Source organism: Pseudophryne corroboree, chromosome 1 (assembly GCF_028390025.1).
Source record: "Pseudophryne corroboree isolate aPseCor3 chromosome 1, aPseCor3.hap2, whole genome shotgun sequence".
Classification (NCBI taxonomy): domain Eukaryota; kingdom Metazoa; phylum Chordata; class Amphibia; order Anura; family Myobatrachidae; genus Pseudophryne; species Pseudophryne corroboree.
This window is the reverse complement of record NC_086444.1, coordinates 566,363,677-566,384,791: the sequence shown is the minus strand read 5'-3', so window position 1 is coordinate 566,384,791 and position 21,115 is coordinate 566,363,677. Positions and strand designations below refer to the sequence as shown.

At 42.9% G+C, this 21,115-nt stretch overlaps 1 protein-coding gene across 3 annotated transcripts in view; it reads left to right on the top strand.

Annotated features, from left to right (window-relative positions):
* The window catches only part of ADAMTSL1 (ADAMTS like 1), a 453,675-nt gene that overhangs the window by 94,395 nt on the left and 338,165 nt on the right, over window positions 1-21,115 (top strand). For all 3 annotated transcript variants that reach the window (XM_063914179.1, XM_063914180.1, XM_063914181.1), the window contains exon 3: window positions 17,667-17,712. In XM_063914179.1, the coding sequence (XP_063770249.1) occupies window positions 17,667-17,712 (46 nt within the window). The remainder of the gene's footprint in view (window positions 1-17,666; window positions 17,713-21,115) is intronic.

Below are 21,115 nucleotides of genomic sequence, written 5' to 3'. Positions count from 1 at the left end.
AACCCTCCCTCCACGTGCAGCCTAACCCTTACCCTCTCCGGTGGTGCCTAACCCTCCCTTTTCGCAACCTAAAGCCAGCACTCCCCGCAACCCAACCACAGCCTACCCCTAACCCTCCACCCACAGGCTAAACCTAACCCCCCCCACACACACACACACACACACACACACACACACCTTACCTCTGTGCAGTGCCAGCAGCCTCTCATATGGAATTCCGGCATTTGGGTCCCGGTGCCGGCATTTCGATCCATGTTGGGATCCCAGCGACGGTATTCCGAGCAGTGGCAGTTTTTTCCAATCGCCAGGATCCTTACCAGATCCCCAAGAGATGACCATGCTGACATTGTGGGAGACAGAGATCAGTGAATCCATGTGATTGTGTATGTGCGAGGCTTCATATCACACATGACAGGTACAGAGTCATGATCTGCATAATGTAATGGTGACAACCAGCAGAACAATTTACCTGGATATTAAGCCCCCAAAGCATGTCCTGACAGCCATCTGGACTGCAGAAATTTACGTGCTGATGTATTTTAATACATACTTGCAAATCTTAATTTCTCATTGCTGCAGATAGCAGTAATAATTATTGGTTCTTGGAGTCATTAATAAATATGTCCCAAAGTACTTACTTTTTTTTTTAAGTTTTAAGGAAATTGCACACCTATGAATGTCAAGCATAGCTCTGTGCAGTAAACCCGGAGCTTTACACGCGTGGTAAACCTTGCTGGGAAATTTGTGTTCCAAATATTCCTTCTGCAGTTCAAACCTGTCATGTGCAGCCGTTGCGGGTCACTGTCTGATTGGCTCTTACCCATTACCTAGTGACACTTCTGCGGCTCTTTCCTGACTGTATTTCAGCTGTTTCCTACTGACTAGGATGCTGGCTGCTATGTGCAGCAATACACGGTTTGGAATAAATCGTTACCTGTCTCCAGCGTGATGACTCCTGTGATTGGTTTGTCTCCCTTTCATTAGGGATTCTTGTCAGTACCTGTCTGCTGGTAATATTCACTAGTTCCGATTCAGCAAGATATCCCAGCTGTCCTGCCAATACCGGAATCCCGACAGCCAGAATTCGGGCGGTAAGCGCAGTGTGTCCACTTGCAGGCTTGCTGCGCTCACCACACTTTGGCCCGGTGGTGACCTTACATTCCCCCTCGGGTGGTGGCGTGGACTACCACCCGTGTGGGGATTCTGGGCGTCGGTCGGGATTCCGACCGCAGGTATTTCACTGGGTGTCGGGATTCTGGCAATGGTATCCTGACCGCCGGGATCCCAGCACATGACAACTTAATTGCCTCCCCCTGACTCTAGTGAGCTCGTCACGCGGTCACTGTACCTTGTACAGTTCCTAGTGTCCACGTCTGTTCCTGTGTCTTGGTGCTCTGCCATTGTGTTTCTGCATCATAGTATCTTGCCTCAGTCCTCAGTGTATTGTCCCTGCCAGTCCTACACCCGTGCTCTGTTGGATTCTACCCTGTACCAGCTATCCTTTCTCCGGTCCTGATCCGTGTCCAGTCTCCTGCCAAGTCTTCGTGAATATACCTTGCCAGTTCTGGTTCTGTGTTCATCGAGCCTGTATGTCCATGGGTGCCAACAGCAAAGTACTGTACATTCACTCCAGCCGTGCCTGTAGTTGCAAGTCTGTGGCTAACTACAGTATTTCCAGTAGTGAACCTATACTCAAGTCATAGCTTGGCCACTGTGGTTATACCCTTTCTGTTATTGCACACTGCGGCCTAGTCACACAGTTTATCCAGCAAGTCTCCCTGCAGTTAGATTCATTCTGTTAGGACTCTGCTTCAGATTCCAGTACAAACCCAGCTCCTGATTGTCTCCAGCAGTTAACGATTGCCTGGCCATGTTCACCCGTAGCTAACACCTTATTGCTACAATTAACCATTGGTAATAGATAGGGGGAAGGGAAGAATGAATGTCTTCTGCACTAGTCACTGGTGGATTAGCTTTTCATTGGTTTATAGGTTATGATTTCCCCAATTTACATATGTAAATTTGAAAAATTGTACAATAAACAAAAATATTTTTGTTTATTGTACAATTTTTCCTATATTTTTCCACATCACATTTTAATTGATTAATATTAAAAGTTATATTTTATATATTATTCATCTTTTTTCTATTGTGCGCCAACTAAGAGACAATCTTTCCTTTCACTTTGTTACTACAATTAACCATTGTCCTGTCTTGTAACCAGTGCACATCCAGTCCAGCAGTCTTGAGTCATCAAACCTTGCCAAGTCTGTCTGCAGTTACCATTGCCACGGCTAGTCTGCGTGCAATTAACTCTTGCTTTGCCAGCTGCTACACTCCAGGTAAATTACTCTGTGGTTCCCTGCCTGTTTCAATTATCCCTTAAAATAGGGATTATCCCTATTATCCCTTATGATAGGACCGCAACATCTAAGGACAAGACTGCAGCATAGCCAACCAACTGGACTTACAGTATGCAGTCAAGTTGCTGGTAGACGGGATCCTGGCAGTCAGGAAACTGATGCACGATCGCCCCGCTGCCGGTATACTGACAATCGGGATGCAGTTGTTGGTAAACTGATGGCCGGCATTCCGATTGTCGCTAAATCCTATTGATCCTGGACTTACATTTGGGTATTCAGAATTACAAACCACTGATCATGTTGGAATCTTGGCGTCCTGGATGGTGGCTTGACACTTACACATCAGATATCAGCCACAATCAAATCCTCATTCTTTCATCTTCGGACCATAACCAGAATTAAGTACTTAATTCCCTCTGAAGATCTGCCAAAAAGTCAGTCATGCATCTGTATCATCTCGATTAGACTACTGCAATGCCCTCTACCTTGGTCTCCCAGCAAAACAATTGCACCGCTTATAGCTTGTACAAAATGCAGATGCCAGGCTATTAACCAACCAGCCCCGCTCCAGCCACACAACACCCATTTTCTACTCCCTCCACTGGCTGCTGGTAAAATGTTGAAGCGTCTTCAAGATTGACTTGCTGACTTTTAAAGCACTACATGATCAGGGCCCAAGGTACCTGAAGCAGCTTTTGATTCCATACTTCCCCACTTAATTACTGCCATCTGTCGATGAAGGACTATTAACAGTACCTAGAATCTCCTGCAAATCATCTGGGGGTCGTGCTTTTAGCCATGTGGCTCCAACAGTTCGAGAGGCCCCAACTCTAGAATCCTTCAAAAATGAACTCAAGACTTTCCTGTTTACTCAAGCATTTCCATAATTGTTCCTTTAATATCTCCATGCTCTCTGTATTTTATGAAAAGCTTTTCTGTTCTTCATTGTTTCTGTACTGTATTATGTTAATTCTGTAAGTGCATTGAGCCCTATTGGAGAAAGAGAGCCATATAACCAAACTTATTATTATTATTATTATTACTGCCCCCAGCATAAGACAAGGCGGCATCTCAAGTACCGGTGAGTGCATACAGCTCTATGGAAACAGGAGTGGCTATTATTGGCATGAAGACCTCGCCAATGTAGCTCTAAGGGTCTTATTGAAACAGGTTCAGGTGTATCTTAACAAAACCCCAGACATTTTTAACATATGTATTCTTCTGCCATTGAGAAGAGCAGGCAGGTCCACTCCAGTGTACTACCTTTTTCTTATTTAGACCAATTACAGTATGTCAGTCTACAGTATTGTTCACTAAAAGAAACAATGACATTTATCCTTTCATTTTTTTCTTTTTGAAGAGTAATTAAAATAGCAATGCCATATTAATGTTAGAAAACAAACCCAGTTAAAATGAATATGGTATCATTATACAATACAGATAATGCATGAAATGTTGGGATATTATACATATGTTTTATATGCAGTAGTTTATAGCATTATATGGATTCAATTAGTTTAGCCTGCAAGTTGTTTTAGATGGAATGTCCATGTGACAGTGTCAGAAGTTAAGATATGATATAGCATGCGGAGGTTGTTTTATGTTGTTGTTGGCGTCATGTTTCTCAAACCTGGAGACACATTTAAATGATTTCAGAATATATTGAGATAAATATACTTTTGTGTATTGTGAGTTTTGGAAGGAAAATACATGTCATTGAACTGAGGTGATTTATATAAGTTATGTTTCAATTGTATATGTGCCAAATTTCAAATCTGCACTTGCATTGCTTCCTGTAGTGCAGCACAAGTCAGTTTCTCACTAGCCACATTATCTAGGAGTTCAGCTGAGTTGTTAGCGCTGACTGGCTGAGCAACAGGTGGCTAGGGTCATCTGGGGCAGCATTCTTTTTAGAAGAAGAAAGGTTACCACCTTTCCCGAAAAACTATATGGGGCATGTTATAACTGACAGTTATTATTAATGGCTCCTAGTCTATTTTACACTGGTCACTCTGAAAAGTACTTTATTTATTGGCCTCACAATCAGCTCCAGTGTTAACTTGTTCTCAAAAAGCTTCTTTTTTTTTTTTTAAGAATCATTTTGTTTTTGATTTGTGAGGATTAGGCTTATCTCCCTGCTACACCATTGTCAGCATTACAAACAGTCGTGATGCCGGGGTCAGTATTGTGCCCGCCGGCATCCCCATTGCCGGGATCCCTCCTGTACCCAACCTGATGTACCTAGCAGAGTAAACAGAAAGGAGACCATATGAGTGAGTCTGTTATATAACACTAAGGTTACCTGATAAGAACATAACTCCCAAATGGCCATATTTGGGCAGGACAGCCACGATTATAATGAACTGTCCTGCCACCCCAACACTCAGGAGTCATATGCAACTGCAGGAATGTCCTGCTCAACACCACTCTGCACAGCAGAACCGCAGTAAGTGTGTGCCATTTGCAATATAGGGCCATACTTATTAGAGAAAAGAGATCCTGAGTGCAAGTGCTTTACTCACAATGGGATATGTCCACACACCCCTTTTCAGGTGTGATGTGACAGTGTCCTGATCCTAAAATATAGACTGTCTAATGTCTGTCCTCACACCCAGTCCCTCTCCAACTACATCACTGTCGTACAGCCATGATCCTCCTCTTTCTCACCCTGGAAGCCACTAAAGTAATCAGAGAAACAATAATCCCTCCTACTGTATCTCCCACCTTGCTCACCTTCAGTCTTTAGCTCTGCTGTCTGCTTCAGTTTCCTCTCCTCCTTGCTCCAGCTCTGCTTCTCCCTTCTGCCAATCATTCCACTGGCTCCCTGTTCCAGAACCAAATTCAATCACTCACACTCCCTGCTTCCCTGTTCACTTTTCCAGTGACTTCTATTGGTTCCTGCCTCTCCTCTTTCCTAATCACCTCCTTCCATATCCACCTCTAGGAATTCTCATTTGCTGTTCCTATCTGTCACGGTTCTGAAATTCTTTAGATCCGACTCGGAGCCCTTGGTACGAGCTGAGACATACAGAAAATAGGGAGGCTTGATATTACTTAGATGTATAGGTTTTGCAGGAGATTAGACACTTTAGTGACAAATAGGAACTATGGACTGGTGATATGCAAGGATACCCTAATGGAACCTGGACCCACCAGGTCACCAGGCGACCTCCCACCTAATAATCAATATAGACCAGTCAGGCCAGAGACCCACTCCAGAAGCAAGGCAACACATGGAACTCAAAGCAGCATAGTACTGACATAATGGAACTGAAATCCAAATAAAAAATCAGAGTTTTATGTAACCAGGGAAAAGCTTGAGGAACTATATACCTGGTACTGCTCTGACACAAGAACTGGTCCGATGAGGAACTCAGAATGGAGGAACAATCCAGGTAAAACATAGAGGGAACATGCGAGTTGATAGCCAGACTCTGTTTCCAATTTTCATACTACGAATAACTGTTCGGTTTATGTTTAGAAGATTTAAGTAAAGCTTCTCTCACACGACGCCAGATATTAGCAAAATGTCGGATTTGTTGTTCAGAGGCAGAAACTGCATTGGTTGGAAGATTTGTGAACAACAGAACTCTGGAGTGCAGACCATAAACTGTGTAGAATGGGGTGGAGGTTGAGGATTCGTAGTAGTGAAGGTTTTAATAATTGAAACCAGTCAGCCTATGAAGATGAGATGACATTCTGAAAAAGGTCTCCAAGTCTTGATTAATTCTCTCGGTCTGTCCATTGAACTGCGGATGGGATGCGGACTAGAAATTTAGTTTTACTTGGAGGCCTTGACACAGCAAATGACAAAATTTGGCCAAAAATTGCACTTCTTGATCCAAAACAATCTCCTCTGGACACCCATGCAATCAAAAGATTTCTTTGATTAAGAAATGAGCTAAAACTGGAGAAGTCCACAGAGTTCTGTTTTGGAAAATCTATCCACAATCACCCATATAGTTGTATAGCCATTGGAGCTGTGAAAATCAGTGACAAAGTCCATAGATACTGTATGTGAGTTCATGGTCAGTGTGAAACTGGACATATTGACAAAGTGAAGGCCACCAATAACTACTGGAAATGAAGGCATAAGTTTATATCCCAGCATGTCCTGCAAATTTACAACAATGAGCCCATTGTAAGACTTTGGGTCAAAGATCTTTGGCAACACAGGTGGTGTCACCTTGGGCCTGCTGATGCTGTGATGGGATTGATGTTATGCTGAGGATCAATGGGCATAGAAGCCTTTTCCTCCATCATGGAACGTGAGCTTTGCAGTTCTTGGTACCAGGACGAAAGATAGCTCGTAAGTCAAAATGTGAAATAATAAGGCCCACCTGGCTTGCTGTGGGTTCATACATTGAGCAGTCTTTAAATACAGTAGATTCTTATGGTCTGCAAGTGCTGTAACTGGATATAGGGCAGCTTCAAGGAGATGTCGCCATTCCTCTAAAGCAAGTTTAATTGCTTGCAATGCTTGATCGCCTATGCCATAATTACGTTCACCTTTCTTGGTCAATGCTGTAATGGGGCAATCACAGTGGAATAGCCTCAAATGAATTTTCAGTAGTAGTTAGCAATCCCCAGAAAATGCTGAATGACCCTTAAGGTAGTCAGTTGGGACCAGTTCAGAATAGTAGTTGTCTCAAAAGTGCACTTTTCCATCTTACAGTATAACTAATTCGGACAAAGGCCCTCATTCCGAGTTGTTCGCTCGCTAGCTGCTTTTGGCAGCATTGCACACGCTAGGCCGCTGCCCTCTGGGAGTGTTTCTTAGCTTAACAGAATAGCGAACGAAAGATTAGCAGAACTGCTACTAAGTAATTCTTTGCAGTTTCTGAGTAGCTCCAGACCTACTCACAGATTGCGATCAGCTCAGTCCGTTTAGTTCCTGGTTTGACGTCACAAACATGCCCTGCGTTCGGCCAGCCACTCCCCCGTTTCTCCAGACACTCCCGCGTTTTTCCATGACACGCCTGCGTTCTATAGCACACTCCCGGAAAACGGTCAGTTACCACCCAGAAATGCCCATTTCCTGTCAATTATTCACCGATCAGCAGTGCGACTGAAAAGCGCAGCAGGATCCACAGCAAATCTACTAAGTTTTTAGTTAAATAACTAAGCGCATGCTCCCTGCGTGCCTTGCGCATGCGCATTTAGCAACAAATCGCAGCATAGCGAAAATCGGCAACGAGCGAACAACTCAGAATGACCCCCCAAGTTGTTAATTTGTCATTCATATTTCTTAGGAGAAAGACGGGCCGAGTTACATAGGTTCATCTGTGCTGTCTTGCTCTTTTCAAACTGTCTTTCTCTGAGACGTATATACACTCGGTTACACGTGGTAATTAATTCATCCAGGTTGGCAGGTAATTCTTTGGAGACAAATTCATCCTTGATCCGATCAGATAAGACCTGCCAGAAAACTGCCACCAAATACTTGTTGTTCCATGAGAGTTCAGAAGAAACTTTCCTGAATTGGATAACATACTGGCTTTGTGGTATATTCCCTAGTCCAAATTTACTACTCCATCCGTATGGCCTCCCATACCATATAATTGGTTGGAATCATGCTATGACATATTTGCATACTCTTCTGGAAGGTCCAGGAGACACCCGAATTGGAGAATGAGTATGCAGCTCCTGGTAAATTGGTCAAAACCCCCGCATCCCAACAGTCACCCAATTCTCTGTTTGCAGTGCTCTGACTCCGTTTCGCCCTCCTCCTCTCCTCAGATGTCCCAGACCAAAGTCTTGTCAGTTTGCAAGTATTTCCCGTAGTATTCTGTGGACTAACCAGCTGGAACTGTGTATTTGGACCAGGGAATATACAACAGAACCACAAGGTACTTGCGCTACTAATAAGTGATGAATCTTTAGACTCTTGTGAGGTGATTTTATGTTGTTGTTTGTGGTGACTCCTTGGGATGAGAAGACAGAATTCCAAGATCCAGTAGTGTAGTTTCCAAAGTACCCCTGATAAGACTTTCTCTACTGTGCAACTGTTTTTTACGTACGTACGAGATTATCTTTTGACCTTTGAAAGGCCACACAGGTATAAAGCACTATGGGCGCTCCCTTGCCTATAGAGACAGAGAGAGAGAAAGAAAGAAAGAAAGAAAGAGAGAGAGGGACTGCATGCAGAGGATTGAAATAGGAAATAATTTTCTTAATTTATGTGACTGAAATGTTTTAAATGCAAATGGTTACATACCCAATGTGAAACAAAATATACAGTATAAAAGAAAAAGCAGGCAAACAGAAATGCTTACAAGTTGACTGAAGAACTAATTACCTCCAGAAATAACCTTTTGTAGGTTAGTGATGGCATGGTAATTCTATAAGACTATTTAAGAGAAAATACACCCCAGTGTGTGATTTGTTTGAAACGGCACAGCTACTCACCTTCAGTAAAGTCAAGTATTGGAGGCATCTCGAGTGTTTTGTTTTGACTTACAAGAAGGACCTATTTTCCACATAAGACACTGATAATGAGACACAACAGGAACTGGGTAATGTTTTCTTATGACACAGTCTAGACTGAACCCTAAACTATAACCTACAATAATTTGACAGGAGGATCTTCAGAAACGTAATTCCAGCTTGGACTGTCTGCTTTTGTTTAGAGCATTTTATCCATTTTCCTTGAACAATGTTCACAGACTAAACAATGCTTTATAATGTGCTCCACACCCATCTTTCTTTGAACCCACAAATCATTGTTTGAAATTTCATATTTTTTCGATATTCCACAAAGTAGTATGAAAGTCTGACATTACTGGCAGTAACTGCAAGATCCTAATTTAATTTAAGTAATTATTTATTTAACATTCCATTGCTCATGCAAGTCCCTTAATGTCATAGACATTACTAACAGTTTTATATAAATATTGAAGGAGAACATTTGTTAGTCATATGAATGTATTTATTATAGTGAACCTGTCATTCCTAATTGAAAATATAGTGAAGTCTCCACAGACTATGGTATTAAAAGCAAGCAAAACAGATAGGTAAAGACTAAGGGGCTATAACAGTAAGGGGCCCATTTACTAATGATCAGGTTTTTAACCCGATAATTATAAATTGTTATCGCCGCTTTCGCATCAATAAGAAATTATTACTGCCAGCATGTATCATCACACACATGGAGGACTGAGGCTCCGATAGGAGCTCATTCCTGCGATGTGTTAAAGTAGAGTGATCGCATTAGCAACCACTTTACGTTCAGTCGGGCCGCAGGGTGGCGTAATGGTTAGCATTACTGCCTCACAGCACTGAGGTGTTGGGTTTGATTCCCACCATGGCGCTATCTGTGTGGAGTTTGTATATTGTCCCCATACTTGCGTGGGTTTCCTCCGGGTACTCTGGTTTCCTCCCACATTCCAAAATTATACTGGTAGGTCAATTGGCTCCCAACAAAATTAACCTTAGCGTGAATGTGTGTGCGTGTACATGTGGTAGGAAATATAGATTGTAAGCTCCCAAGGGGCAGGGACTGATGTGAATGGCCAAATATTCTCTGTAAAGCGATGCAGCATATGTGTGCGCTATATAAATAACGGGTAATAAATGAATTGCGGCGGGCCACCGCACTAATGTGCATGTGCGGTCTTCTGGCAACGCATGAACAAGTTATGAGTGACGGGGACTACAGATCTCTAACATCTCTAGAGGCAATCCATTGCTACAGATCTCCTCTTCAGATGGCATTAGCTACTGTACTTGGGCCAAGCTTGGTAAATGTGTCAAAAAAGCAGCCCCCACAGGTTCTCTATTACTTATTTTAGCTGATAATACAGTGTTTGCTGAGTGGTTGTTTTTTTTCAATGACAGAGGAGGAGGTGGAGCCACAGTCAGCATGTCATCTTCTTTCCTATACAGCTGTTTATATCTGCATCACCTTTTTTATCATGTCATGCAAGCACATTTCTACTTACATCATGTGGAAATGAGTGTTTCAGCATAATTTAAGTATCACCGCTATTTAGTAAAGAGTTGAAGTAGAAGATAATCCAATTATCTTCTCCGTTAATACCCCACGCCTACAATATTGCGCTGTTGAGACCAAGCCTATAGTGTATATATCAGTGGTTCCCAAACTGGATGCTATGGCACCCTGGGGTGCCTTGGGGCACTTGCAAGGGTGCCCTGGGTTTGTGGTCCAGGAGCAATTTAAAATTATTTATGGTCAACGTAATAGACAAAACTAGTGCCTGTGGATTCCAATCATAAAATATGTGGACAAGTACTGTAAAAGTGAATCCTGTCCCTCACCACATAACTGAATCTTAGGATGACATATAAACACAATTTAAAATTATTTTTTCCCCCTGAATTTCACAATAAAAAACTTTTGGCCAGAGTAGTTCCACCAATATACTTACTCTTTAAACCCATTTTAAGGTTATATCTAGATGGTATCATGCCTGTCCATATTGTTTAAGATGTACAATGGGGTGTCTGATTGTTGCTGGAGATGTGTGGATTTGGGAACCCTCCTCCATATATGCTGGTCTTCTCCAGTGTTGCGGGTGTTCGGGGATGGAGTGCTTTCGATAGCACATGAAATATTAAGCTCAGGAGTACCAGATGGGCCTGAATTCCGGCTTTTAAACGTACATGCCTCGACTTTATCTGTGTATAAAAAATTGCTACTGAAATACTTCAACAGTGCAGCCAAAGCCGTTATCCCTGTGCGCTGGAAATCTACCTACCCCCTACCCTTGTTGATTGGTTTTCCAGAATTGCGCTGTATAGGTCTATGGATGGTATTATTATTTCCTCTCCTGTTGAGTTTAGAAGCTACTCGATGATACAGTTTGGCTGGATTGAATTCTGCGCATCTGGGCGGTATAAATCCCTTATAAATGTAACTTAGATCCTATTCTCTGATGAGCTGACTGAGAGCAGCCCATTATTTACAGAGATTCCAGTGCTAAACACAACCACAGCCCCCTCCTTCTTTGCTGACTCTTTCTCAGCCTTCTTACGTTTTTCTTATTTCTAACTTGTTGCTGTCTCTTAAGGTGCATACACAGTGTGCGTTTTTGCCCAGCGTGTATGCACAGCGATGATCGTGGGCATTGCTGGCAGGAAAATAGCTCAGTGCATACTGTACACACTGAGCTATTCTCCCTATACCAGCGATGTTCACGGGGGTGAAGCACTTTCCACAGTAGGCGTCTGTGGAAAGTGCTTAACTCGGCTGTTCAAACAGCCCGACCGACGGACGGCGGCTAGCGATGATGCGGGAGCGCGCATCAGCGCTCACCGCTCTTCGCTAGCCCATACACACTGGACGAGTTTGAGCTCAATGTAGCTCAAAATGCCAAAAGTGAGCTACATTGAGCTCAAAATCGTCCAGTGTGTATGGGCCTTTACATATTCTCTTATGCTGTGTACTTTATTTGCTTTGAAACTTGTTGCTGTAAATATAAATATCTATATTTTTTACTCCTCTTTAGGTGTGTACACACGGTGAGATTTTTTCTTGAGATTTTGACTATATAGTCAAAATCGCAAGAAAAATTAGTGCAAATCGCAAGGTGAAAGTCACCTTGCGATCCCGATGCGCGGCCCCGCCAGGTCGGCATCGCAAGAAAAGATAGACTGTGCAGGCAAGTCAATCCTTGCTAGATCGGTGTACTATCTAGTTCATCTCACATGTCAATGACATCTCACATAAGCCAAAATCTCACATAAGCCAAAATCGTAAGCACACATAGTCAATATCTCAAGAAAAGTTAGTCAAAATCTGTCCTATCTGGGCTCCGGGGAGTTCAAGGGAAATCGCAAGTAAAAATCGAACATAGCAAGGATCTCACCGTGTGTACACACCATTTGTATTTTTTTGTTTATGAATGTTTGCATTTGTAGCTACGTACGGCATATCCCATATTTTGGTTATTGCACACTGTTGCTTTATAGCTGTCTGTGCTCTTAAAAATTTTCAATACATTTTACTTGCAAAAAAAACCCTGATACGTCTAGGCCATAATTCCAATAAGTTTAGGAACCACTGGCATATATTTAAAAACTGCAGAGGATCCCGTGACAGGGGCTGCAAGCTTTAATGTTTTGATCAAAATATACTCCATGGTTTATTATTTTGAGTGCAGAGCCTTATCATAGCCTGATTTTTATTTAGACAATGTGGCCACTTACCACGTGCACCCCAGATCTAGGAGTGGTGAGTGTACTGGATCAATGCCTTTTAGTGTATATATTTATCCCAGTGCTTTTCTGACTTGAATAGTGAACCCCAACTGGGAGACGGAGGAGCATGTGTTCAAGGGGCAGAAATACGCTGTAAAGGGCCATATGTATGTATGTATGTATGTATGTGTATATATATATATATATATATATATATATATATATATATAGAGAGAGAGAGAGAGAGAGAGAGAGAGAGAGAGAGAGATTGGGCAGTACGGATGGTGTAATGGTTAGCATTACTGCTTCACAGCACTGAGGTCATCGGTTCAATTCCCACTATGGCCCAACTGTGTGGAGTTTGTATATTCTCCCCGTACTTGCGTGGGTTTCCTCCGGGTACTCCGGTTTCCTCCCACAATCCAAAAATATACTGGTAGGTTAATTGGATCCCAACAAAAAGTAACCCTAGCGTGAATGTGTGTGTATGTGTACATGTGGTAGGGAATATAGAGCGTAAGCTCCACTGGGGCAGGGACTGATGTAAATAGGCAAGTATTCTCTGGAAAGCGCTGCGGAATATGTGTGCACTATATAAATAACTGGTAATAATAAATAACTGGTAGCAATATATGTGTGTGTGTGTGTGTGTGTGTGTGTGTGTGTGTGTGTGTGTGTGTGTGTGTTTGTATGTATGTATGTATGTATGTACACATATATACAGTATATATATATATATATATATATATAGGTAGCGTGCCTATCCCACCTGTGGCTCAGGTATATCTGGAAAGGACAGAGGCGGCACTCCAAGGACTTTTGAAAAATGATTTATGTGCAAAGCATAGCAACTCAAAAAAATGTGCAAACAATCAAAAAAACATGGTGGTCTTACGTCTTACAACGTTTCAAGGCAGCAAGCCTTTTCTTCAGGTAAGGAGACCCATGTGGAGAGTGTAGTGAGAAGAAGCTTCTTCTCACTACACTCTCCACATGGGTCTCCTTACCTGAAGAAAAGGCTTGCTGCCTTGAAACGTTGTAAGACGTAAGACCACCATGTTTTTTTGATTGTTTGCACATTTTTTTGAGTTGCTATGCTTTGCACATAAATCATTTTTCAAAAGTCCTTGGAGTGCCGCCTCTGTCCTTTCCAGATATACCTGAGCCACAGGTGGGATAGGCACGCTACCTGAATTAATCTTAGGAAGGCACCCAGGCATATGCTTTTTTCAAATTGAGTGCCGGATGTATACATTGTTATATATATATATATATATATATATATATATATATATATGTATAGAGAGAGAGAGCGAGAAAGACAGACAGGGTTTTCTGTATTTCCTTGTACCGTTTCACAGTGTGAGCTTATACCATACAGTGGTGCTGGAAAATTTGTGAACCCTTCAGAATTTTCTATATTTCTGCTGAAATTTGGCCTAAAACTACCTCAGATTTTCATACAAGCCCTAGAAAAATAGATAAAGAGAACCAAATTAAACAAATGAGACCAAAAATTTAAGATGTGCTCATTTTGTTATTGCGGAAAATGATCCAATATCACATATCTGTGAGTGGCAAAAGTATGTGAACCTTTAGGTTTAACAGCTATTTTGAATGTATGTTTTTTTAATTATGGGATGACAATCAGGTGTGAGTGGACAACATGTCTTTTTTAAAAGAACAGGGATTTATCTAAGTCTGATTTTCACAACACATGTATGTGAAAGTGTATCATACCATGAACATAGGAGAGTTCTGAGGATCTCAGAAGAAGAGTTGTTGATGCTCATCAGGCTGGAAAAAGGTTGCAAAACATAACCATCTCTTAAGTGATCGGATTCCACCAATCAACAGTCAGACAGATTGTGTACAAATGGCCCAGTATTACCCTCCCCAGGAGTGCTCGACCTACAAATATCACGCCAAGAGCAAGGCATCTATTAGTTTGTAGGGTCACAAAAGAACCCAAGGTAACCTCTAAGTAACTGAAGGCCTTTCTCACATTACCTTCTGTTAATGTTCATGAGTCCACCATCAGGAGGACACTGAACAACAATGGTGTGCATGGCAGGATTGCAAGGAGAAAGCCTTTGCTCTTCAAAAAGAACATTGCTACCCATCTGCAGTTTGCTTAAGATCACCTGGATAAGCCAAAAGGCTATTGGAACAATTGTTTGTGGACAGATGAGTCCAGAATAGTCATTTTTGGTTTAAATGAGAAGTGTTATGTTTGGAGAAAGGAGAACACTGCATTCCAGCGTAAAAACGTCATACCATATGTGAAACATGGTGGTCATGATATTGTGGAGTTGTCCTGTTTTCTGGCCCAAGATGACTTGCCATCATTAATGGGACAATTAATTCTGAGTTATACCAGAATATTCTAAAGGAAAATGTCAGGACATCTGTCGATGTGCTGCATCTCAAGAGAACGTGGATCATGCAACTCTAATACATATTGTGCACAGTGTTCTGTTTAGAAGTAAGAGGTACTTATCACATTGCAAGTTCCCACTGGAGAAGGTATGAGAAATCTTACACCATCTTTCATGTTTTCTCATAGAAACTCACAGGAAACATTCTGCAGTGTTATTGGTCATTGCTCTTAGGTTTGCTCTTATTATTTGAAACCAACAACCCATCACAAAATAAGGAGAAAGAAATAACAACCATACTGGAACACACACAAAAAAAGACAGAATAGGTTATTTTATTTCATAATAGTTACTCTCAGCTATATATGCTTGTGTTTCACACTATGGGGTATCTTAACTAAAAGTCAATTTTGGTCGATGTTTGGTCGATTTTTGATTAAGGGTCTAAGGGGTCTATTTACTAAGCCTTGGATGGAGATAAAGTCGCTGGAGATAAAGTACCAGCCAATCGGCTCTTAACTGTCATTTTTCAAACACAGCCTGTGGCATGGCAGTTAGGAGCTGATTGGCTGGGACTTTATCTCCAGCGACTTTATCTCCATCCAAGGCTTAGTAAATAGACCCCTAAATCACCAGCAGATGATTTTTGACATATTTAAAAAAAAAATCAAAAATCATCTGTTAGTAAATGTGTGGCTTAGACCATGAAACACAAAATCGATCAAAAATCGACAGAACATCGACCAATCATCGATCAACATTGACCAAATCGATTTTAGTAAATATATATCTATATATACTGAACATTTACCTGTACAATATATTGATTTAAGAGAAATAAAATATGATGGGTCATTCTGTATATACTAGTACCAGCCTGTCAAAATAATAGTAATGTTAGCGTCAACGACTTTGTGCGCACTTGAATGGAACAACACTCATATTGCTTTGTTGGGTGCCATCTAGTTGAATGGCGTCAAAATACCGTCAGCCGTAATCCTGATCGTTCTTCCAGCGGCACGCTCACTTGCCCGCGGGGGGAGGTTAGGTTTAGGCATTAGAAAGGGGGTTAGGGTGCAGGGACGGGAAAGATATGCTTAGGTATTGGGAGGGAGGGTTAGGTTTAGGCACATAGAAGGTGAGGTTTGGGTTAGGCACCAAGCTGGGAGGGTTAGGTTTATTCAGCGGGGAAGGGAGGGTTAGGGTTAGGCACCACCGGGGAGAGTTAGGTTTAGGCACCCACAAGGGAGGGTTAGGGTAGGGGACAGGGGTGGGTTAGGGTACTTTCCATGGAGCTGTCGGGATGCTGCTGTCTGTATTCTGACCGCCGGCATCCCTTCCATCGGGATATCTTACTGATCCCGTTGAATACACTAATTTGATTGAAATCAGTCGAGTGCTGCCTATTCCTTACAACAGGGGCTACCGTGCTCCATGCAGAAGGGACTTATGGTGTGTCTGTGTGTATATATACAGATGTGTCCTCTTACATCTTTGCTCCATGCACTACAAGTCGCTTTACACATTACGCGTGAGAGCTGTATGACTTGGTAGTGCTGAGTGTCTTGTTTAACGATTTTTACCATGAAAATGTGTCTTAGTCACAAAGCAATGCAATATAACGCATAAGCAGCTACTGCTGATTAAAATGATATGCAGCATGCCTATATTCTGTGTGTGACTGGAAAACACTGTAATGTGGCATTTCGGATGCAGATACAGCCATAATTACACACAGTGGGGTATATTTACTAAGGTCCCGATTTCATTCGAGTTGGCTTTTTTTTTCTAAGTGTGATCTCGGCTATTCTTATTCAGATACACTGCTGACCACACAAATACGAATCAATAGACCATCGGTCAAACACGGCTGTTATTTAATAGAACTCGGTAATTTACTAACAATTTGTATTCTCAATCACTGTCGACAATATCCAAACACTGCCAGGAAAGCATAGAATTCGTAAAAAAAATACAGCTTTCAAACAGACCTGCTTTTTGTTGACGTGTTCAGATAGTCATGCACGGATCAGTGAGATCCGTGCATGCTTATCTGTGTAAAAGGGGCTGAATGAGTAAAAAAAAAAAAATTGCGTGGGGTCCCCCCTCCTAAGCATAACCAGCCCCGGTCTCTTTGAGCCGGAACCCTGGTTGTTTAAATACCGGGGAAAATTTCAACAGGATTTCCCCAGTATTTAGACAACCAGCACTGGACTCTTGGGCCGGTCCTGGTTCCAAAAATAGGGGGAACAAAAGACGTAGAGGTCCCCCGTATTTTTGAAACCAGCACCGGGCTCCACTAGACAGGGAGATAATGCCACAGCGGGGGAACACATTTATGTAGGTCCCTGTGGCCGTGGCATTACCCCCCCCCCCCAACTAGTCACCGCTATAAAAATAGTCGCACTGTAAATAGTCATGGCACTTCCACGATTTCTAATACATAGGCACCTTAGTCTCTAAAGGGAGGTAGCCGTGAAAGTATTAACCCAAAGCTCATGTTCAGTTTCAGGAGGTCTGATGGGACATTTAGATGCTGGGACCAGATGGGACAGTTAGATGCTTCAGTCTCACCATGACACACTTTTCTACCCCATTCATTCCACATCCCTGTATATCATTACAAGTATTTATTATACCCAGTACCGACTATAAAACAAAAAACTTTAGCGCAAAAGAGGATTGAAAAATCTCTTTATATACTTATATAAATTGTATGATGGATGGAGTTACAGATATGCAGACTAATTTGTAATATTCCCTACAGAAGCTGTGAAGGTCGGAACATACGGTACAGGACGTGCAGCAATGTGGTAAGCTGTTTTCTCTCTACTATTCCAGGATTCTAAAGCTGAGCATGAAATACTGTACTATACTATATATAATATTATGTTTTGTGCCATTCTGACTAAACATTCAGAAACAAAACCTACTTATTATGAATTTGTTGTCATTGCACTATAACAAATATTACTTCTAATTTGGGCAAGACTCAAAAAATGTAATGTTCATAGGAAAAGAGAAATGTTGTGATGAAATAAACTATGGCAGCCAGCGCGACTATTTGAATTTACAGACATCGACACGAATCAGTATGACTAATACCCCTTTCACATCGCAAATAGCGGTTCCCACCTGGTAATTGGAAACGGGTCCTTACCGGATGGGACCCGGTATTCGACCCTGCACGCTGTCATCCCGACCCGGCATATTGCCAGGTCGGGTTGCTATACAGGGGCGGGGACTGCAGCGTCATTGGTGTGGATGGGGGTGGATGGGGGGGGGGGGGGGCGGAGGCGGCCCTGGAGATGAGCTCATCTCCGCGCCACCTCTCCCTGTGTAATGAACGGGTCCTAGGTAGCATCGACCCGGCAACTCGTTCACACTGCCATTGACCCGGTATTCAACCCGGGAATAACACTGCTTTAGGCGATCCGGGAATTCACCATGGGCCCTTTCACACCGCACAGCGACCTGTGTCGACTTGGCAATATGCCTGGTCGATACCGGGTTATTTGTGCAGTGTGAAAGTGGTATTAGTGAGTTAATTTGAGTAAGGCTGTGTACACATCAGAACGATGTTGGCTCGATGCAACATTGTCTGTGATGGGGCGCCCGACTTCGGCAAGTGCAAAGGTGGATGGGGGGGGGGAGTAGCGGGGCCATACTGCATTTGCCAGCATCGCCCTTGTAAGCAATATCGCACGTCGGACCTGCATGCAGGTCCGACGTTGGATGCAGGATATGACCCGCCGTAGCGAGCATTGTATCCTTTATAGAGCATACACACTATACAATATCACAATAAACCGGCCGATATCAGCCGGATTCTATGCGATATTGTATAGTGTGTACGCACCCTTAGGGCAACATACCAGATATATGATCACAAAATATGCACCGTAACAACACACAAGGACTAGGATGTGTTAAAGAGTGTAGTCATTTGGAAAGTTATACCTACTTTTAAAGGTTTATTTATTTTTATAAATGTAAAGGGAAAAAAATAAAAAGTTTTATTTCAAATAAACTCTTAATTGTGTTAGAAAGCAAAGGGGCACTCTTTGCAATTTATAGTTATTGTACTTGTTAACTGTACCTGTTTCTCATCAAATTCTAGCCGATTCTCTGAAATATTCCCCTGTGCAGAATATCTTAAAATAGACTTTTACTGTGTTGTTACAATAAACATATCAAGTGTGTTTATCACGTTATAATTGGACTACATTTTCTTTGGGATTCATTTTTCAACTACCCAGGAGCTACATTATATGGACAATGTGACAGTGCTGTGTATAGCGTAGCCAGCAGACTGTGTATATGGACAGTGTTTTAGTGCTGTGTATAGAGTAAGCAGCAGACTGTGTATATGGACAGTCACTGGCGTATTTATAATAGGTGCAGTGTGTTTGGTGCACAAGGGCCCCCGGCGTCCAGAGGGGCCCACATCACACCCCCTGTACTCCCTTTATTTCAATACTTTCCCCCCGGAGTCCCGCATCGGGAGCAGCAACACTTCAGAAATCACCAGGAAAATGGCGTGGTGGCCATTTTCCCAGTGTTTCATGCATGCATAGTAAGAAAATCACTGGGGAAATGGGTACCACACCATTTTCCCAGAGACCTGCACATGCGCACTATATTCTGGGAGAGCGCTAGGGTCACCTAGTGCCCAATGTCTACAGCACAGCCGGCTAGACAGGAGGGGGGCCAGACGAAGTCTGCACACTGGCCTCCTCCTCTCTAGATGCGCCACCGTGGACGGTGCTGTGTATGGAGTGGGCAGCAGACTGCGAATATGGACAGTGTGACAGTGCTGTGTATAGAGTAGGCAGCTGACTATGCATATGGACAGTGTGACAGTGCTGTGTATGAAATAGGCAGCAGACTGTAAAGGGACATTGTGACAGTGGTCCTTATTCAGTTTCAGTTGCAATTTAGCAAAATTGCAAAGCGGGCGACTATCGGGCGACTGCGCTTGTCCTACAAGCGAATTGCACATGCGTGACCCGCGATTCTTCAGTCATCGCTTCTTGCTGGGATACAATTGCAGGCTGATTGACAGGCAGCGGACATTTGTGGCATGGCACTTGCAGGGAGTGGTTGAGAAAATGTAGGCTTGTCTTGGCCATTTTCGGGGCACGAATTTGACATCATCTGCGATTGCTGCAATTTAAAGCATGGCGCCCGGCGCGACTACATTCTCATTATTTTCAGCAGCCCTGGGTCATCCGCAACTGTCGATGTTGCTTGATTTTTGTGATGCATTCACAATTCTGTGGCTGCATTCACAGAATTGCAAACAAATGATGGGCAGCTTGTTCTGTGCTGGGTGGAAAAAAATATATTCCACCCAAATCTAAATATCTCTGCACATGTTACATCTGCCCCTTCTGTAGTGCAACATGGTTTTGCCGAGTTGCTTGCTTTTTTGCTTTAGTTAGTGTGACAGTGCTGTATATGGAGTGGGGAACAGACTGTGGGCTGGATGTGCAGCACTAGAATGATATGCATTCTGGGGCTTGGATGCGGTGAGTAATGCAATTTTTTGCTTGCGTTACCCTGTAGTCTATTAGCTTTTCTCTACATTTTTCTCTACATTTTTCTCTACATTTTTCTAAGTCTATCGTCTTTTCTCTACATTTTTCCCTGAGAGGGATTCAATCGGATCCATCCCAGCACCCCCCTCGGCTGCTGCGTCACTTTGCCCATCCATAGAGGGACTCCTGGGTCCAAAACCCGTAAGTCCAGTGATCGCAAAGGACAGCACTTATAGGGAGGGCTGCCCTTTGCGGTCATAAATGCATTTCTGTGTACATACCCAAAAGGTATATATACAAAAAGAGGTGGAATGTAGTGCATCTCTGTGTATTTGGATAGTGTGACAGTGCTGTGTATAGAGGGGATAGGTATGAAAAACCGGCGGGCGTCAGTATACCGACAGCGGGATCCCGTCCACCGGTGTGCCGGCAGCGGGGCGAGCGCTAGCAAGCCCCTTGAGGGCTTGCTTTGCTCGCTATGTTGCAGTGGCTCACTGTGCTCGACACAGGTTATATTCTCCCTCTATGGGTGTCGTGGACTCCCATAGAGGGAGAACAGCTTGTGGCGGAGGGATTCTGGCGGTGATATTTCACCGCTAGTCAGGATTCTGGTGTCAGCATTGTGACGTCCGGGATCCCGACTAGCGGTATTGTAACCGCTTCCCATATAGAGTAG